Raw genomic sequence first — 15,044 nt, 5'->3', positions numbered from 1 at the left:
TCAGCAGGCAAAGCTGGTATCAGATCCTTTGAAGTACATCTGTAAAATTGCTTGACTGTATAACTACAAGTTAGTAGTTTCAAACCTTACCCAAGCAAAAACGGTAACTTAATTTCTAGAAGCCCATTTTATATGTTGAAGGACTTACGTAGCAGAGTATAATTTCTGTCTCTCATCCTCATCTCCCCCTGTAATACTATTACTGCTATTTTTAGGACCACCAAATGGATGCTACTCTTGAAAACAAAGCTGAAATTTGCATGCAGCTTGTAACCTGCTCCCCTGATGGGTATGTACCATACATACTCTATAAGATGTCTTCCAGTTTCTTTTGGAAAGCTTTAGGGAGTACACTCCATGATTCAGCCTATCCTGAATAGTTTAAATTCTCTGTGCTTAAGACCAGCACATCAAGTTCTTGGGCAGTTAAACCCTTTACAGTAATTACACTAATGGCTCATTAACAGAAAAACCTCACATGTATACGTTTATATTCCGTGTATACCTTAAGAAGAGTGTTGATCACACCTGCATTTGCCTGGAGAGCCACGATCCCAACACCTAAATTGATTATGTGACTTCACAAAAAGCTGTTAAAGATTTTAAGGCCACAGAAATACTGCAAACTATAAACTGGGAGACTTAGATGGCAAAATTACTCTCCATAAATCTTCTGTTTTGCAGACTGAGTAGTCGTGATGGTTATGACCAAATATTATTCTGTGTGCAAGATTGGCAAGGAGACAGAATGCAAAAAGTGGAAATAAATATTTAGCTTTCATGACGGCAAGAGGCTGAAGGCTTCAAGGCTGTGTGGCTGGATTCAATATATATTTGCTAGTTATCAAAAGGAGGGTGCAAAATTTGGTAATGATACAAAGTTAGTTTCCCTAATCAAATACAGAGAAGACTTAAATAATTAAGCTAGAAGAATGATTACAAATACAGTTGTTAATAAGTTTGTAGTGTAATGCAAGTAACGCACATGGAAGAACACACCAGGGGTCTGAATTAAAAGTATTCACCTGAAGTAAGAGCAGGGAAGTCACTGTAATGTCATCCTTGAAGAGCACAGGTCCCTGAGCAGCTCCTGTTAGAAAAAGAGGTGTCCCGTTAGAAAAGATGTCAGCAAGGAGGAAAATTATTATTGTTTATATCAAATCTGTGAATGAATGTCCAGAGCAGAGCAATAGGAACAATCAGAAGGCTGGAAACTTCAATGAGATGACAGATTCAGGTGAGTGGGATCATTTGCTGTGAATGTCAGCAAATAAATTGGTACACGCAAGAATTGGGAATGAGGTTCAGTTTGGATTACAGGATTATCTGCTACAGAGTTCTGTCCAGTTCTCTCAGATTTCAGGAATTTCAGCCAGGTAATGCCAGTAACTTCACCCAGTAACTTTCCATTAACAAACTACAAATGTTATTTAGCTGCTTTGCTATAGTTAACAACTGATGAAGTGGTGAATAAAGGAATATATGTCATCATTTACAAAAGAAGCAATTAAGTATCTAGTATTCATGTGTTTTTCAGAATGACTACTACTATGTAAATTTTGAAGATTACTTTAAAATGTGTGGAAAACTCTATCTGACTTTAAAACAAAAACAGGGAATAATATTATACAATCATTTGCAGCTCAATATTATTTTGGGATATTCCAGCCACCAAACTTCCTCAGCCACCTTCATCTGGGAAAACAAAAGTCAAGGAAAGTTTGTATATGCCCCCTGATGTTCCAGATACTTCTAAGCACCTAGATTTCTGCTGGAAACCTCTCATAAAGGTACTACACACAAATATAGAACAGAGGGGAATAAGTAGATATGGCCAGAACTTTATAGGCATGTGTTCTTTTGCTTCCCAACTTTTTAATATTTCCAGCAAATTGTGACTTCCTTGTGAATTTCCTTTTGATTATGAAGGACTCCAGCATTCCTCTGAAATTCTAATAAAATGCATTTTGAAAAGCTAACTCACAAGAAACAGCATGGTCTCCTCTTAAAAACTGAAGTAGGTGCAGAAGTAGTTGTATTAATAGTGTAAGTTCCTGTCAGCCTTTTCAACTGCTCTGCTGTCTATCTCAGTGGATCCCAATATGTCAAATACTGTGATGGTCAACAGAACCGTAATTACTCGCAACCCAGTAGTCAGGCTGATGAAAATGGCAATAGCAGGTTCTGAAAAAAGCGAGGCTGAAATAATCTGTTAGGTAAAAAACAAAATTTGGACCTGCTGATCTGTGGTGCTTAGCTGCAGCTGGTACAGTTTGTTGAACAAGCATGACCACTGGAACTGTTTGGTTTTTTTCTAGAAAAAATCCTTGCAGGGAAAGGATAACACGAGAGAAACCACAGATTTGCATTTTCTCTGTGCTTGCACATGAGGTAGCAAATACTCTTCATGGAGTATTTATAAACACACTGCAAACTGAAAAGACCTATTCCATGACAGCAGAAAGTCATTTAGTCTTGTACCTCAAAGATCTGACAAAATGAGTTAGCAAATGCATTTTTTCTGAACAGATAAACCTGTGTGAAAGTGATATCAACAGAGAGTACAGTCCCACCAGAATTAGCTTAAGGGAACTGCATTATCGTTACAAAACCTCAGGTAATATTTTTATTACACTTTATTGGGGAAAATGTTTTTAATAAGCTTACATTTCAGTATATACATAATGAAAACGGAGCAACAAAATGCATAGCTAAATGTATCCGGGGAAAAAGGTTTCTTAAATATCCTGGTATCAAAAGTGGGACATACATGTATTGATTACAAAGATACGTCTGTGTATTGAATACAGAAAGAGCAGTTCCATATCACAGTAAGCCTGCTAGGTTTCACTTAATAGCCTATGCAAGTCCCTCCACCCAGCCTCTTTAGCCCCGAAACAGTACGTCCTTTTCACCTCTAGGAGAATACTATTTTCAGAAAAATAATCCTGGAGTAACAGTGTATATTGTAGGTATTTATGTAGTGCTTTGGATAGAGGTGTTCCTCTTCACTACAGAACATGAAGTTAGCTGTAGCAGACCAATTCTTAGTATGGTGTTTGTGGTAGGGACACACTGCTAATCCCTCTGGAAAGTTAGCAAGCTGACACACAGGTAGCCCAAGAGTTGGACTACCTGCAAGAGTGACTGCAAATGCCAGAAAATGCATTTCTGGACATTGAGCAGCAGCTGTGGTGTAGCTGCTCCAGCACACGCTGTGGCCCCACAGGCTGCCAAAGGTGGGCTGTGCCATTCCCTGGAGCAGAGATGTTGGCTCCTGGTTGCAGCAGCTAAGGGTGGCTAGGTACAGGCAGTTCCCATGGAGACACGGGTGCTTTGTAAAAGCGATGAAGCACAGCGCGGTGCTACCCTAAGTAGTTGTCTGTGTGCAGGAAGCACTAACTTCAGAGCAGCCGCAGTAATGAGGAGATCCCATGAGGAAGCTGTTAACCTACAGAACCACTGCTTTACTTTACAATCTTTCTTCATCTCTCCTCTTGGAATTCCTTCCGGATAAATTGGTCTGATAAATTCCAGTGTACAATAAAGAGATGTATCCATATTGTTTCCCAGAGAAGATGCAACCCCTCAACATACTACAGCTACTTGCCAAAGGCAGCCCATATACAGAGATGAATATTTCTTCAAGCAAGAATCTGAAAGTGCTAGAGAGTATATCCACTGACTTTTTTATTGGAACTGAAGTAAGTGAAAATAAGATTGCCAATGAAAATGTTAAACCGAGACATAAAAAACCAGAACAATTAATTAACAGTTTTCAAAATGTATGGACTTGCATGTTTTCTTCAGGTGTAACTAAAGATCTTTCTGGACATGCCACATTTTACTCCCATTTTAATGCATTTAGCTATGTGCTTAAAATAATAATAAACCCCCAATATTTGGCAGATTATGAACCCTTACTTCAAGGGCAAAATATGCTGAACTTAATTACCTGCTACCAGGAACCAAACAGTAGTTGCTTATTCTAGAACACATACGATTAGCAGTATTTTTTTAGTGTTTCCCCAAACATCAGGTGAAAATGTTTATACTACAGTTTTCCTCACAAATTATTTCTACATTAGGAATTCTCATCTATTCATAGCCCTCTACGTATGCTGCCTATCTAAAATTCCAAATTCTTCCTCAGTTTTGAGTTTGTATGAAAATGAAAATTTGGGTACTAGCTACATTTTTGCTTCTGTTCAAGTTTTCCCCAAATACTGCAGCAAAGCATGAACTGTAAAAACTGAGCACTTAATTGTGCAGGAAGAACTGCCTACATACGTAGTGCTAAGTAAAGCTGGTTTGGCAATATAACTGAAAAATTATAATCTACAATGTTAGTGTTTTTTCAGTCAAGCCCTAATGTTAGATTTACTTTGTTTTTCTGGCATCACAGGATGGAGAAATTGTTTATTCTGACTGGAAAGTGGAAATGGATAGTGACTCGGCAAAACCAGTTAGTAAGTTCAAGTTTTTCAATACATTAATATATAGCTAACTTTAAAATATTTGCATCTATACTCTTTCAAAGGCTCTTTCTCATCTGCTGTAATAGTCTATCTCACTGATGACACTAGCATTTAGCAGTACACCTTCAAGAGTGCAAGCAGTGTAGCTGTCATGACAGAATAGCAAAAACCCTCTCCAGTATCACAGGTGCTTTCCTATGTACCTATTGGCAAAAAATCATGGAAGTAACTATTGGCAATTCAAGTCCTTATAGCTCGTGGAAAAAAAAAAATGAGGCTAGTATCTTTGAAGCCTGTGCTGGATCCTGCGCACTCGTTTCCCTCTGTGTAAGTCCCACTGTGAAGACAATCACTAAAGCACTAGTTTCAAGCAGCTACCTTTCTCATCCCATTAGGTCAGAAGCACACTCAGGAATACATCATCCACACTGGAACCATCAACACTCTCCAGAGATCTCCGTTTTTTAAGGACACCATTCTAAGCATTGGAGGACGGAATTTTGCCATTTGGAAAGAAGGCATTATGGTAACTCCCTTTAATACAGCTGCCACATAAATGATAGATATAAAGACAGAACTATAATAGCCTCAGAATCTGTATTTTCAGAAACGTTTCTAAGTCACAAAGCTTCATAACGTAGAAAAAAATTTGGTATAAAACAACCTAGAAGAGCTTTTTCTCTTTCTTCATATCAGAAAACTATTTTAGAAACAGATTTGTAAACTTGTCTTTTAAGAGAAGAAAAAAAGTAAAAATGAAGCTACCTTCAATTCCAATATTGTAAAAACTGTAACTTCTCAACAAATTATTTTTGCTGCTGGGGAAACAAGAATAAAGGCAGTGTGTGCTATACAAGTCTAAGGAACTCATATTTAGGATGAAGGTCTTCTCATTATCTGAAGGCAAAAGGGTAGTTTGGGTTTTTTTACAGTTCATCTCATGTAGGAAAGCCAGGTTAGCTGTACCTTGCAAAAATCTCAAGGCCACAGATTTTAAGAGCAAACAGACAGTTTACCTTAATAGACTGGAAGTGAGAGATCAGGTTTTTTTACTTCACCACAGTTCTCCTCTGTACCTGCAGAAGGTGATAGCAATTTTGCCATTGATGTAATTTTTGTAATAGGATCATTTAAATTGTGAATTTTCTCAAATGATAAAGATGGATTTTCTAGAATTATTTCCTAATAATTTTTCTAATGATTTTCTAATTTTTTTTTTCATAAGTGAATGGATAGTACTGTTTAATTGTTTGGTCTATCTTTTGATTTCAAATTAAGAATGGACCAATCCTCCAGTCAAGCTGCTCTACAGGAAGAAACACTGCAGGACACTGGTCCTTGACAAGACCAGGAGTTTTCTTCATTGGCAGAGACGATGGAAACATAGATATTTGGGACTTAATGAAGAAAACTTATGAGCCATGTCATATCCAGAACATCTCCAAATCAGCAATCTCTTTCATCAGCCCCTGGATTGGCTCACGTGCGTTGATGGTGATTCACTTCACTGTGCCACCCTGTTGGCATAATGGCCCATGACTCCCAGCCACACTAATCTTGTTACAGACTATCTTAATAAGTACAAACTTCCACAAATTTAACACCACGCTGTATATACAAAAATGCATGCATCAGTTGTAAGTGTACTACCATGCCATAAAGCAATTGAAAACATTTAATTTAGAAAAAAAAAAATTGAAGAAGTATAAACTTTAAAGGGAATTTCATTTGTTAAACAAAAATGAACCCTCTGTAGCTTGTTTAAGTAGAGGTATGTGTTACTGTTGGAATTTAGATTGTTTACATGTTTTTTTGTCAAATATCTTTCAGCAATGCAGCATTTCTTAGCTGTTTCTGATGACCTTGGAGTACTGCATGTTTTGGAGATTTGTCAGACACTAATTTACCCTTTAATCCATGAGGTTGGTAAGAATTTTTATTAATCTCTGTGACACTTCCTCCTGAAAACTCCAACACAGAAACAGGCCTGCCTAGAAAACTTGCCTTCAAATGGATGGCAATTAATTTAACACCCATATTGCCATGTTCTCCAAAGATCACCCGTAGCAAAGCTGGCTTTGCACAGAGCTCAGATAGGAAGCAGCTAAAGGAAACCTGGGTGACAGCTGGCAATATTCCACTGCTCCATCCTGGCTACATGAAAACACAGTAAAGAGTTCAGCATTTTTTGCCACATGCATAAAATGACACCTGGTTTCATGCATTAAAACAGTGCTATACAGTGCATGTTAGTGTAAAGATACCAAGTTTCTCTTTCTTCACGCCTTCTTCTCCACACTTGAGTCAGATTTTTCCATGTAAATTTGGTACTTTTATTTACACATCTTAGTTACACATCTGGTGTGAGCTTAGATAAAGCACATTTTGCGTACTGTTACTAGCATTACCACTCATTCATTCTCTTTTGAAATAAGGACTATCTGTACCAAATGGCCATGGGAACAATGGAAAATGTTTTGATTTCTCTTTATTCTCACATTGTTTTTAGTTGTTCTTTTCCTTTACCTCCCTGACAAAGATGAAGCTAGTGTTTTCATCTCATCCGTCCAGCAGTCTGCTACCTAGTCCGTTATTTTACATCACAAAATCTTTTCCCCATCTTGTCCTAGCTTATGTATGCACTTAAATAGTTTATAAAGATCCTGTAAAGGTTTACTGCATGCAGAGGTACAGCATGCAGCAACATCACACCAGGTCAGCAGCCTTATTTTAGTAAAAGTAACTTCTCCAAGGTAGGAGCAAAGTGCTATAACACGTGTAAATGCACTGCTTCTGCCCAAATTACATGTGCTTTGGAACTATGCTATTTAGGGCAGAGAATTATTAACCCAGGAGCAGTCACTAATATTTAGATTACATCCATTCTAACTGAAGTGTTCACTGAAAAATGCTAGATTGTTGAAGAGACTATCAAAAAACATAGAATCCCATATAAATATATAGTGTGATACTGAAATATGGTATTTTATTGTTTCTTTGTCCCTGAAGTTGGGTCAGCAAGGATTTGGACTGATTTAGTAAAATCACTAACTAAAACTGGTTTAGTTATTTCGGTGCAGCTTCCTGAAGGATGATCTAGTCAGAGTCAGTGGAATAAAAATTATTTAATCCCATGCATGTTTGCGTAAAAAAAAACAATTGGTTTCAATCTACATCTTTATATTAGGTTTGCTGCAAATTATTTGGAGATATCTATATTCCCAATATAGATAAACTAATAATACCGTTCAGATCATCACCAATAATTCTTTGCCTATAGGCATGTAATGATCTGTGTTTGTCCTTGTGTTAATAGCTTGCCAACGTACTTGATTATTTTGAAAGAGAAGCCAGATATCTGAAGTACCGTGAAGAAGAGTTTTTAGAGCATCAAGAGTCTCAACCCAAAACAGAATTGAAACGGAGCCGGAAACACAGAGAGAGAAAACAGTATGTTATACTTGGAATTGAAAAAAACAAAACCTTCTTTATTCCCTTGGGTCTTTAAAATGCACCTATTTTGCTAGGCAGGATTTCCCGTAGTTCACAGGATTTCAAAAATCAGGATTGACATAATCTGGATACCTTATCAGCTTCTTATTTCATATTTACAGTTCTTAGGGGTGGAATAAATGGTCCTAGTTCATGTGAGTTCATTGGTCAAGTGAAATTTCTTGCAAGAGCATTAGAGCCTATGGACATTTAATGAGGATGAGTTTGCTTTTCTTTTTACGTTGGCTGCTCTTTCAAAAAGTTACATTTTGGCAACTTCCCGATAAACAACACTCCTTCAAGTGAGGAGAGACTCCAGCCGTCCATTCATTATTCATATAAACATTTTGCCTGTCCATTCTTTGGTAAATGGTTTAATAATACCAACCAATCAATCAAGGAAATGACAATTCAGCTACTGTAGCCCTAAGTGGGTGACCCCTATTTTCATTAATTCATGATAGCACCGATACTATCCACTAGAAAGAAACGGGGTCACACACAGGTTTTGAAGATTAACAAGTGCTTTATTGCTTGTTATGTGTTTTTCCTTCAGAGTATGACTGCTCTACAGAAAACAGAAGAAGAGAAGAGATGAAGCAGCAAGGAAGTGCAGACTATATTGTGTTCTTTGACCTGGAGAAGCAGATTCAGGTGGATTTAGGTCTAGTAAAGGGACAAGGAATACTTTCCTCATCAGATGTTTAGACCCCATTATCACCTTTAGAACCTGCAACTTTTTTATTTCAGGACCTCTTTACTTCAGCAGAACACGTCTAGCTTCAGAAATAAAGCATTTTGCTGTTAGAGATTATAATTTTGTTAACTTTATCCATCTGTTCACTCCTAATGTAGTTAGAAAACAGCTGTTTGGGGCACACTTCACCCACTATCTTTAATTAATACAGTTATAATGAATACTATTATCTGTTTAAATAATAGTTTTCAAGTTTTGTGTTTGTCAGGACTGTATTAGCTGTAAAAACCTTGAACACAATTCGGCCAGTCAAACCAACATGCCAGTATTCACTTCTCCAATCTACATCCACCTACTCCCACTAGAGGTGAAGCTGTTCTACTCCAGTAGTTACATTCACATAGGCCATCCAAATTCTGCTACTCAGGTCCAGCAAGCATCTCCTCCCTCATACCCAAAGCACTCACTCTTCTTGAAAACTTAGAGACAAGCAGTAAGGGGGTTTTGAAATGTCCAGGAGATTTCCTGCTCTGAAGATACAGTGACAGGAAGCACTCCAGAGTAAGAACACTCACCTGAGGTCTGTGCAGCCCCACGTCCCCAAGCTGCTGTTGAAGGGAGACAGGAAGGCATGCAGGCACACAGCTACCTCAGAAGATCACAGCAATCACAGTAACACAGGAGACGGAAAGAACAATTCTTCGTGCAGAGGCTCCACTCTCACCTAAGGGGTTTAAAATTCAAAACCAAACCATGAATTGCTCTTATAAATCAACAAGTCATTGTAGCTCTTGAAGCATGGGAACAAATATCATGTGCAGTCACCTGGATTACAGCAAGGAAGAGAGGTGGCCATCACTGCTACAAGAGGATCTATCCCAAGAAGATTGACACAAACACTCAAAAAGCACCATATAATGCTACTGCCTATGCAGTTAACATCAATGCTCCCTCAACGACAGCAAACTGTTTCTGTTTCCTTAAGTGCAACCACAACATATATTCATCATTCTATAAAATCTTCTATTTATTACTACACTTAAATGCTAGGGGAGCCTCTTGCACCTCTCCTGAATCCATACGTTGATACACTAAGGGATGACCACATAAATTACTAAAGAAATTTCAAGGGATGCTGAACCAAAAGCATAGATCTGACCACACTATTCATAAACCCTCCAAACTGCAAAGCCTGAACCACTTTAACATGCCATTAGCAGATTAGAAAATATTATTATGTAAGCCTGGCAAATGGTTAGAAGCAGAAAAACAAAGCCATTAAAACACATTGTTCTCTCGAAGAAATCAGTATTATTTAGAATAAACAGATTTTACCAAGCCCACTGGGGCTGTCAAGTGTGTGCATTTCTGTCAAAAGATAATTGCGTTCTTGAGAGAGATTGAATGGTATTATACTGCAGCTTTAATATTGACCTGTGTAAATAAATAACAGCTCATGAATATTGATGTTCATCCTCCATCCACACAGACAAGTCTTGTGTAAGCAGTGTTCTGCTGGTTGCCTGGTTTCAATAGCCAGGTCAGGCACCATGTAACTGAGAAGAGCCTATCAAGCAGAAATTAAATCTATCAGAGGAGAGCAGATTAAACTCTATATGGGTGAGTTCACTCTCCATGACTCACCAAACTGAGGGTCAAAGGCTCCTGTCAAACAAATGTCCATATGATCACAGTAGACATTAAAGCACAAAAGGTGATGGACACACAGGGATTTGCAGAGAGGATCTTCAGCTGACAAGCAACAGCCAGCCCTGGTGCTCTGCTTCATCAGAGTACAGCGTAGCTAAATCGGAAATAGGAGCAGTGTGAGCCTCCTGTGTCCTCTAAAATAAACACTGCACATTGGCTTAGGCACTATTGAAAATTCACTCCTTCAATTTTCTGCAGCCACAATCTCCCCATCACATACTTTTAGCACTTTGATTGAACTTTGGTCTGATTTAAGAGAGGCTTGGTGCCACTGGATATGACTTGGTTTGAAAAATAGGCTTTTGTTTGTTCATTTGAAGTTGAAATGTTACAGTAATTTTCCTTGGCCCTCATATTAAACTACCGCTAAATTAAAACCAAGGTAAACTCAATAAGCACATCCCTACCACCTGCAGCCTGGTGTTTACAGCCAGAACTCAAACAAGGAGAGCACAGCTCCTCTGCTAAATCAATATTTAACTAACAGCCTGTTCCATACAGATATGTAAAGAGCCCAGAACCAGCTAATTAAACTCAGCTCTTTGTTATCAGGCCTGGACTTTGTTAGAGCATCACCTCAGATCACCTTCCACAGATTTTTGATTAACAGGGCAGCAAACCACAAACACATTAAAGCCAACCAGATGGCCATGGCTTAACCTGGAAAGCCCAACCATCTCCCCTCCACTGTAGCTCTGTCGCTAAAACCCAAAAGAGGCAGCAGCCTCAACAGGAGCTCTATTCTCCACCATAGAGGCACTCCTAGGAGTGTTAAGAAAATATTCCAGGAGATAGACAGATTTTAGCTGAGTTCTCCTACCAGTGAGGACAAGAAGGCAGCAGATTAGGGCTCTGTCCATCAGTGCCCCTTCTTCCTCAGAGCTAAGTCATCTGGGGAACGGCAGGAATCTCCCAACGGAAAAGGAGTAGCCTTTCTGGGAGCCATTTTCCTCCTCATCCCTGTTCCCAAATAACACCATAGACATAAGATTATACATTCCATTATGATCTTCTATCCTCTGTAATGCCGTCCTAGCCATTCAAATATCTGCAGGGTCAGCCTGGCATTATCTCGTGACAGACTATCTCACAGGTTAATTTTGCCTAGCAAATTTTGTTGTTTAACCAAACCACAGGGTTTCTTGCATGGCTCAAAAAAAAAAAAGTCTAACAGAATGAAACCAGTTAATTCATTGCCTAGGATGACGTTTAAAAATAAACACATCATAGTTACACTGAAGGGTAACACCTTCTCCCACCCCACAAAGACATCTTTCAACTGTTGCTAGCTCCAGAAATTGAGATAAAGAGTTCTTTTATCAAAATACCTTTTTACTGTTAAGAAAACCCTATACCTTGTGAGGGGGAGGAAGGTGAAGGGGTTAAGATCTGGCAGCAGAGATACCAGATGTGTTTCTGGCTTATCAGGTTTGTAGATTTATTCCATGAAAATCCAGAATATCTAATTCTGTTGGGCATCTTTCCCTCTATTTCTAGAACACATCTGAATAGCTGCAGCTACATTTCTTGCCTGGTGCATTAACAAACATGTACACAGCTTAGACACTTGGGAAAGACAGAGCTAAAGATCTGAAATTCTGAGTATGGAGATCCCCAACAGCTTAAGCCAGCTCAAGGTCATGCTGCCAACCCCTATATTCTATATCCCACACCATCCCCACCCACCTCTTGCACACTCCTGTAAAAAGCCAGTTTGGGAAGCTGAAAAGGGGAGAGAAACTATTCAGTGTCAGCTGGATCAGCCACACACAGCCCAAGAAGCATTTGCACAATTCTGTTTAAACAAATATCAATGGATTAAAACTCTAGGCCTAGTGCATCCCTGAACCCACTTAAGTGTATCACATCCTTAACACTTGGCAACAAAGAGCTGCACAGAACTACAGATGCATTTCTGATTTTTTCTGGGGTCTACAAACTATAATTCTTGGTTGCTACCTAGCACAGCACATGGCCATCACTGCCCCATGCTTGAGTATAACAATTTCTATGTGATTTTGGTGCAAGTCTTGGAACTGTTCCTGTAAGAGCACCTGCATCTGTTTTCTTTACCTGGGAAGCAGAGGTCACACCTGAAGGAAGTCCATAAGCTTCAAAGATACCTGCTCTCTGAACTCACCTGCAGGCTCTGTCCTCTGCAATTAACCTCTTCTAGCAGTGGTGAAATCTCCTGCAGAACAAGAGCTGCTCCTGATGTCACACCAAGTTACACCAAGCAGACAACAAAGGTTAGTACAGTAAGAGGAGTTCCTGGCTCTACTCATGGGGTTCAACAGGAGTTCTACCCTGCGAACACCACACAGCCTGAGGCTGCTGTTTTGTAAGAAAAAGAATTTGTTACTACTTTGGTAGAAACAGGTTGTTTTAATCTGTCAGTTTAGTGTCTCTAGATGAGGGTAACTCCCACAGTAATCCTGTTCTTTAAGAATCTCTAACAATCGTAAGAAGGATGCAGCTTGACCAGATTATGTAAGTATATATAATATAAGAATATCTATATTCTTATATATAATAAGAATATCTATAAGAACATTCTTATATATAATATTTATATATCTTATATACAAGAATACATATAAGTGACAACCTAACAAAAATCCCACTTGGGAACTGTCTCATTGGAAGAGGACTTGTAAGACACAAAACATGTTCTGCAAGTTGTTACAGCTAAATTAGCAACAGTTTCCTTTGAATAATACCAATACTTTACTATACTGTAATGAACTAATTAGATTAACATTAATAGTTTATCAAGTCATTAATTTCCCTGGTTGCAAGGCTAAAATATTAAGGTGGACAGAGCAGTGTACTGCTGCAGAGATATGGAACTCTTCCATTTAAAAAGTTTATGCTTATTCAAAAGGTGCTGATTTACATCATCTAGATAATTAGAAAGAATGAAAACTTGATACATCATTTATTAAATAACTTCAAATGCAAACTTATTTCAACTAGTACCAATACATCTTCACACTCAGTGCAGAAGCCAGGCTATGCTCAAAAGCATTGGCATCCTGCAATAGAAGAAGAAATGCTGCCACAACACTAGTTTGACAACTTCTTAAGAATATTACTCCTTTTGGATTTAAATTGAGTAGCAGTTTTTTTGGTTGGGGGGGGGGGGGTTGGTTGTTTGTTTTTAAATGTGCAACTTAAATGTTGGGTCAATCTAGAAATGGCAACAGAAGAAAACTTCTTTATGGAATTAACGGACATGTGCAGCCAGTGCAAATGGATCATATCAACTTAGACCGGTTTAAATAATCAAAAACCAGGCTTAGTTAAATTTTGTTCTTTATTGAAATTTTATTTAGAATTTATAGTTTAAAAAGTATGCATATTCTGCAGGTATAAAAGTTTAAAAAAATACATTGATTTATTGATAAATGTTTCAGGTTAAATTTACATTTTCATACATTATCATTATATTGCAATAATTGTTTTGCATCTTTTAAACACATACAAAATAAATTAATGAGATTGAATAAACCATTTGAAACCATGCCAAAATAATTCCTTAGGAAAGAGGGGTGAAGTTTGCTATAGCAATTCTTAATTCCTTGTTCCTGTAAATAAATAACTCTTCAATTAAGCAATATAAGGAAGTATAGGTTAGCAGAAAAGCACTTACCCACAGGGCGAATGGAAAGCCATGGCAGGATGTACCAAAAAGATGAAGAGAATTAAGTTCTACACTGACAGCTGACAGCAACTCAGCGTTTGACCTCTCAAAACACGTAACACCCTCAACCCCCACCTGCCCAAATCCCCCCTTCTTCACTGGGGGTGACCTGTGAAGGACAAGGAATGATTCTGTATCCCCTTTTGGGTAGGGGAACTATCAAAATATCTGTATGCGATCCATAACTATTTTCAACTAAACCAAGAATGTGTTTCTTTACACATGAAATTTCTAATTATTCACCATAAATTACAAAGGATAAAAGATGATCTGAGAGGATGGTGATGCTGAATCAGTCACAGTGAACTGTAATCACACCCAAACTCCCCAGTAGTAGCATCACTCAACCCATCCAACCCCATGTAACAACTGAGGTTCCCATTTTTGAGACATTAATTCAAAGACCCAGAGGGGAAAAAAAAGTATCTGCCTTTGTGCAGAATTTGAGTCTAGTCTTGCGTCCCCAGAGCCACATCCCATCAGAGAGGGCTCAAACACATTGAACTACCAACAGCCAGATAAATGTACCTTAACAAAAACACATGAAGCTCCAGAGAAAAAAAGTACTGAAACATCAAGAATAAAGTAACAGGTTACAATGACAAACCAGAAGGTTTTTTTTTTTTTTACATGAACCTTTCAGATCTCCTTTAAACATACAAAAAACACAGGGTGGAGAGGGGGAGGAAGAGAAAAGATAGTGTCGGGGTGTGAGAAAGAGAGTTAACAGTCAATACACGTGAACTGATGCCCCTGCAACACACAAGGTCATGTCTATTAATCATTCACCCTGCCTTCTCGCTGGCCATGTTTCTGTGCATAAAATAAACGCTGTGTTACACAAGGAGTCACTCCATCCTGGCATCACTGAACACATCTTCCTAGAAATGGGTCCATTTTGTAATTCTGAGACACCTCTCCTTTCCAAAGATGGCTACAGACACACTTATACATAGATATATAC

At 38.4% G+C, this 15,044-nt stretch overlaps 1 protein-coding gene across 1 annotated transcript in view; it reads left to right on the top strand.

The window, feature by feature from the left end:
• Positions 1–8,678, top strand: part of WDR63 (WD repeat domain 63) — a 23,614-nt gene extending 14,936 nt beyond the window's left edge. Inside the window, exons 14-23 of the mRNA XM_008940936.1 lie at positions 216–289; positions 1,643–1,790; positions 2,530–2,617; positions 3,574–3,704; positions 4,406–4,465; positions 4,879–5,004; positions 5,757–5,961; positions 6,309–6,400; positions 7,795–7,978; positions 8,527–8,678. Coding sequence (XP_008939184.1) covers positions 216–289; positions 1,643–1,790; positions 2,530–2,617; positions 3,574–3,704; positions 4,406–4,465; positions 4,879–5,004; positions 5,757–5,961; positions 6,309–6,400; positions 7,795–7,978; positions 8,527–8,678 — 1,260 coding nt within the window. The remainder of the gene's footprint in view (positions 1–215; positions 290–1,642; positions 1,791–2,529; positions 2,618–3,573; positions 3,705–4,405; positions 4,466–4,878; positions 5,005–5,756; positions 5,962–6,308; positions 6,401–7,794; positions 7,979–8,526) is intronic.
• Positions 8,679–15,044: the final 6,366 nt, after the last annotated feature.

The sequence above is a fragment of the Merops nubicus genome, unplaced genomic scaffold, assembly GCF_000691845.1.
Source record: "Merops nubicus isolate BGI_N331 unplaced genomic scaffold, ASM69184v1 scaffold18435, whole genome shotgun sequence".
Taxonomy (NCBI): Eukaryota; Metazoa; Chordata; class Aves; order Coraciiformes; family Meropidae; genus Merops; species Merops nubicus.
The sequence above is the reverse complement of the archived record's forward strand: the minus strand, read 5'-3'. Positions and strand labels throughout refer to the sequence as shown.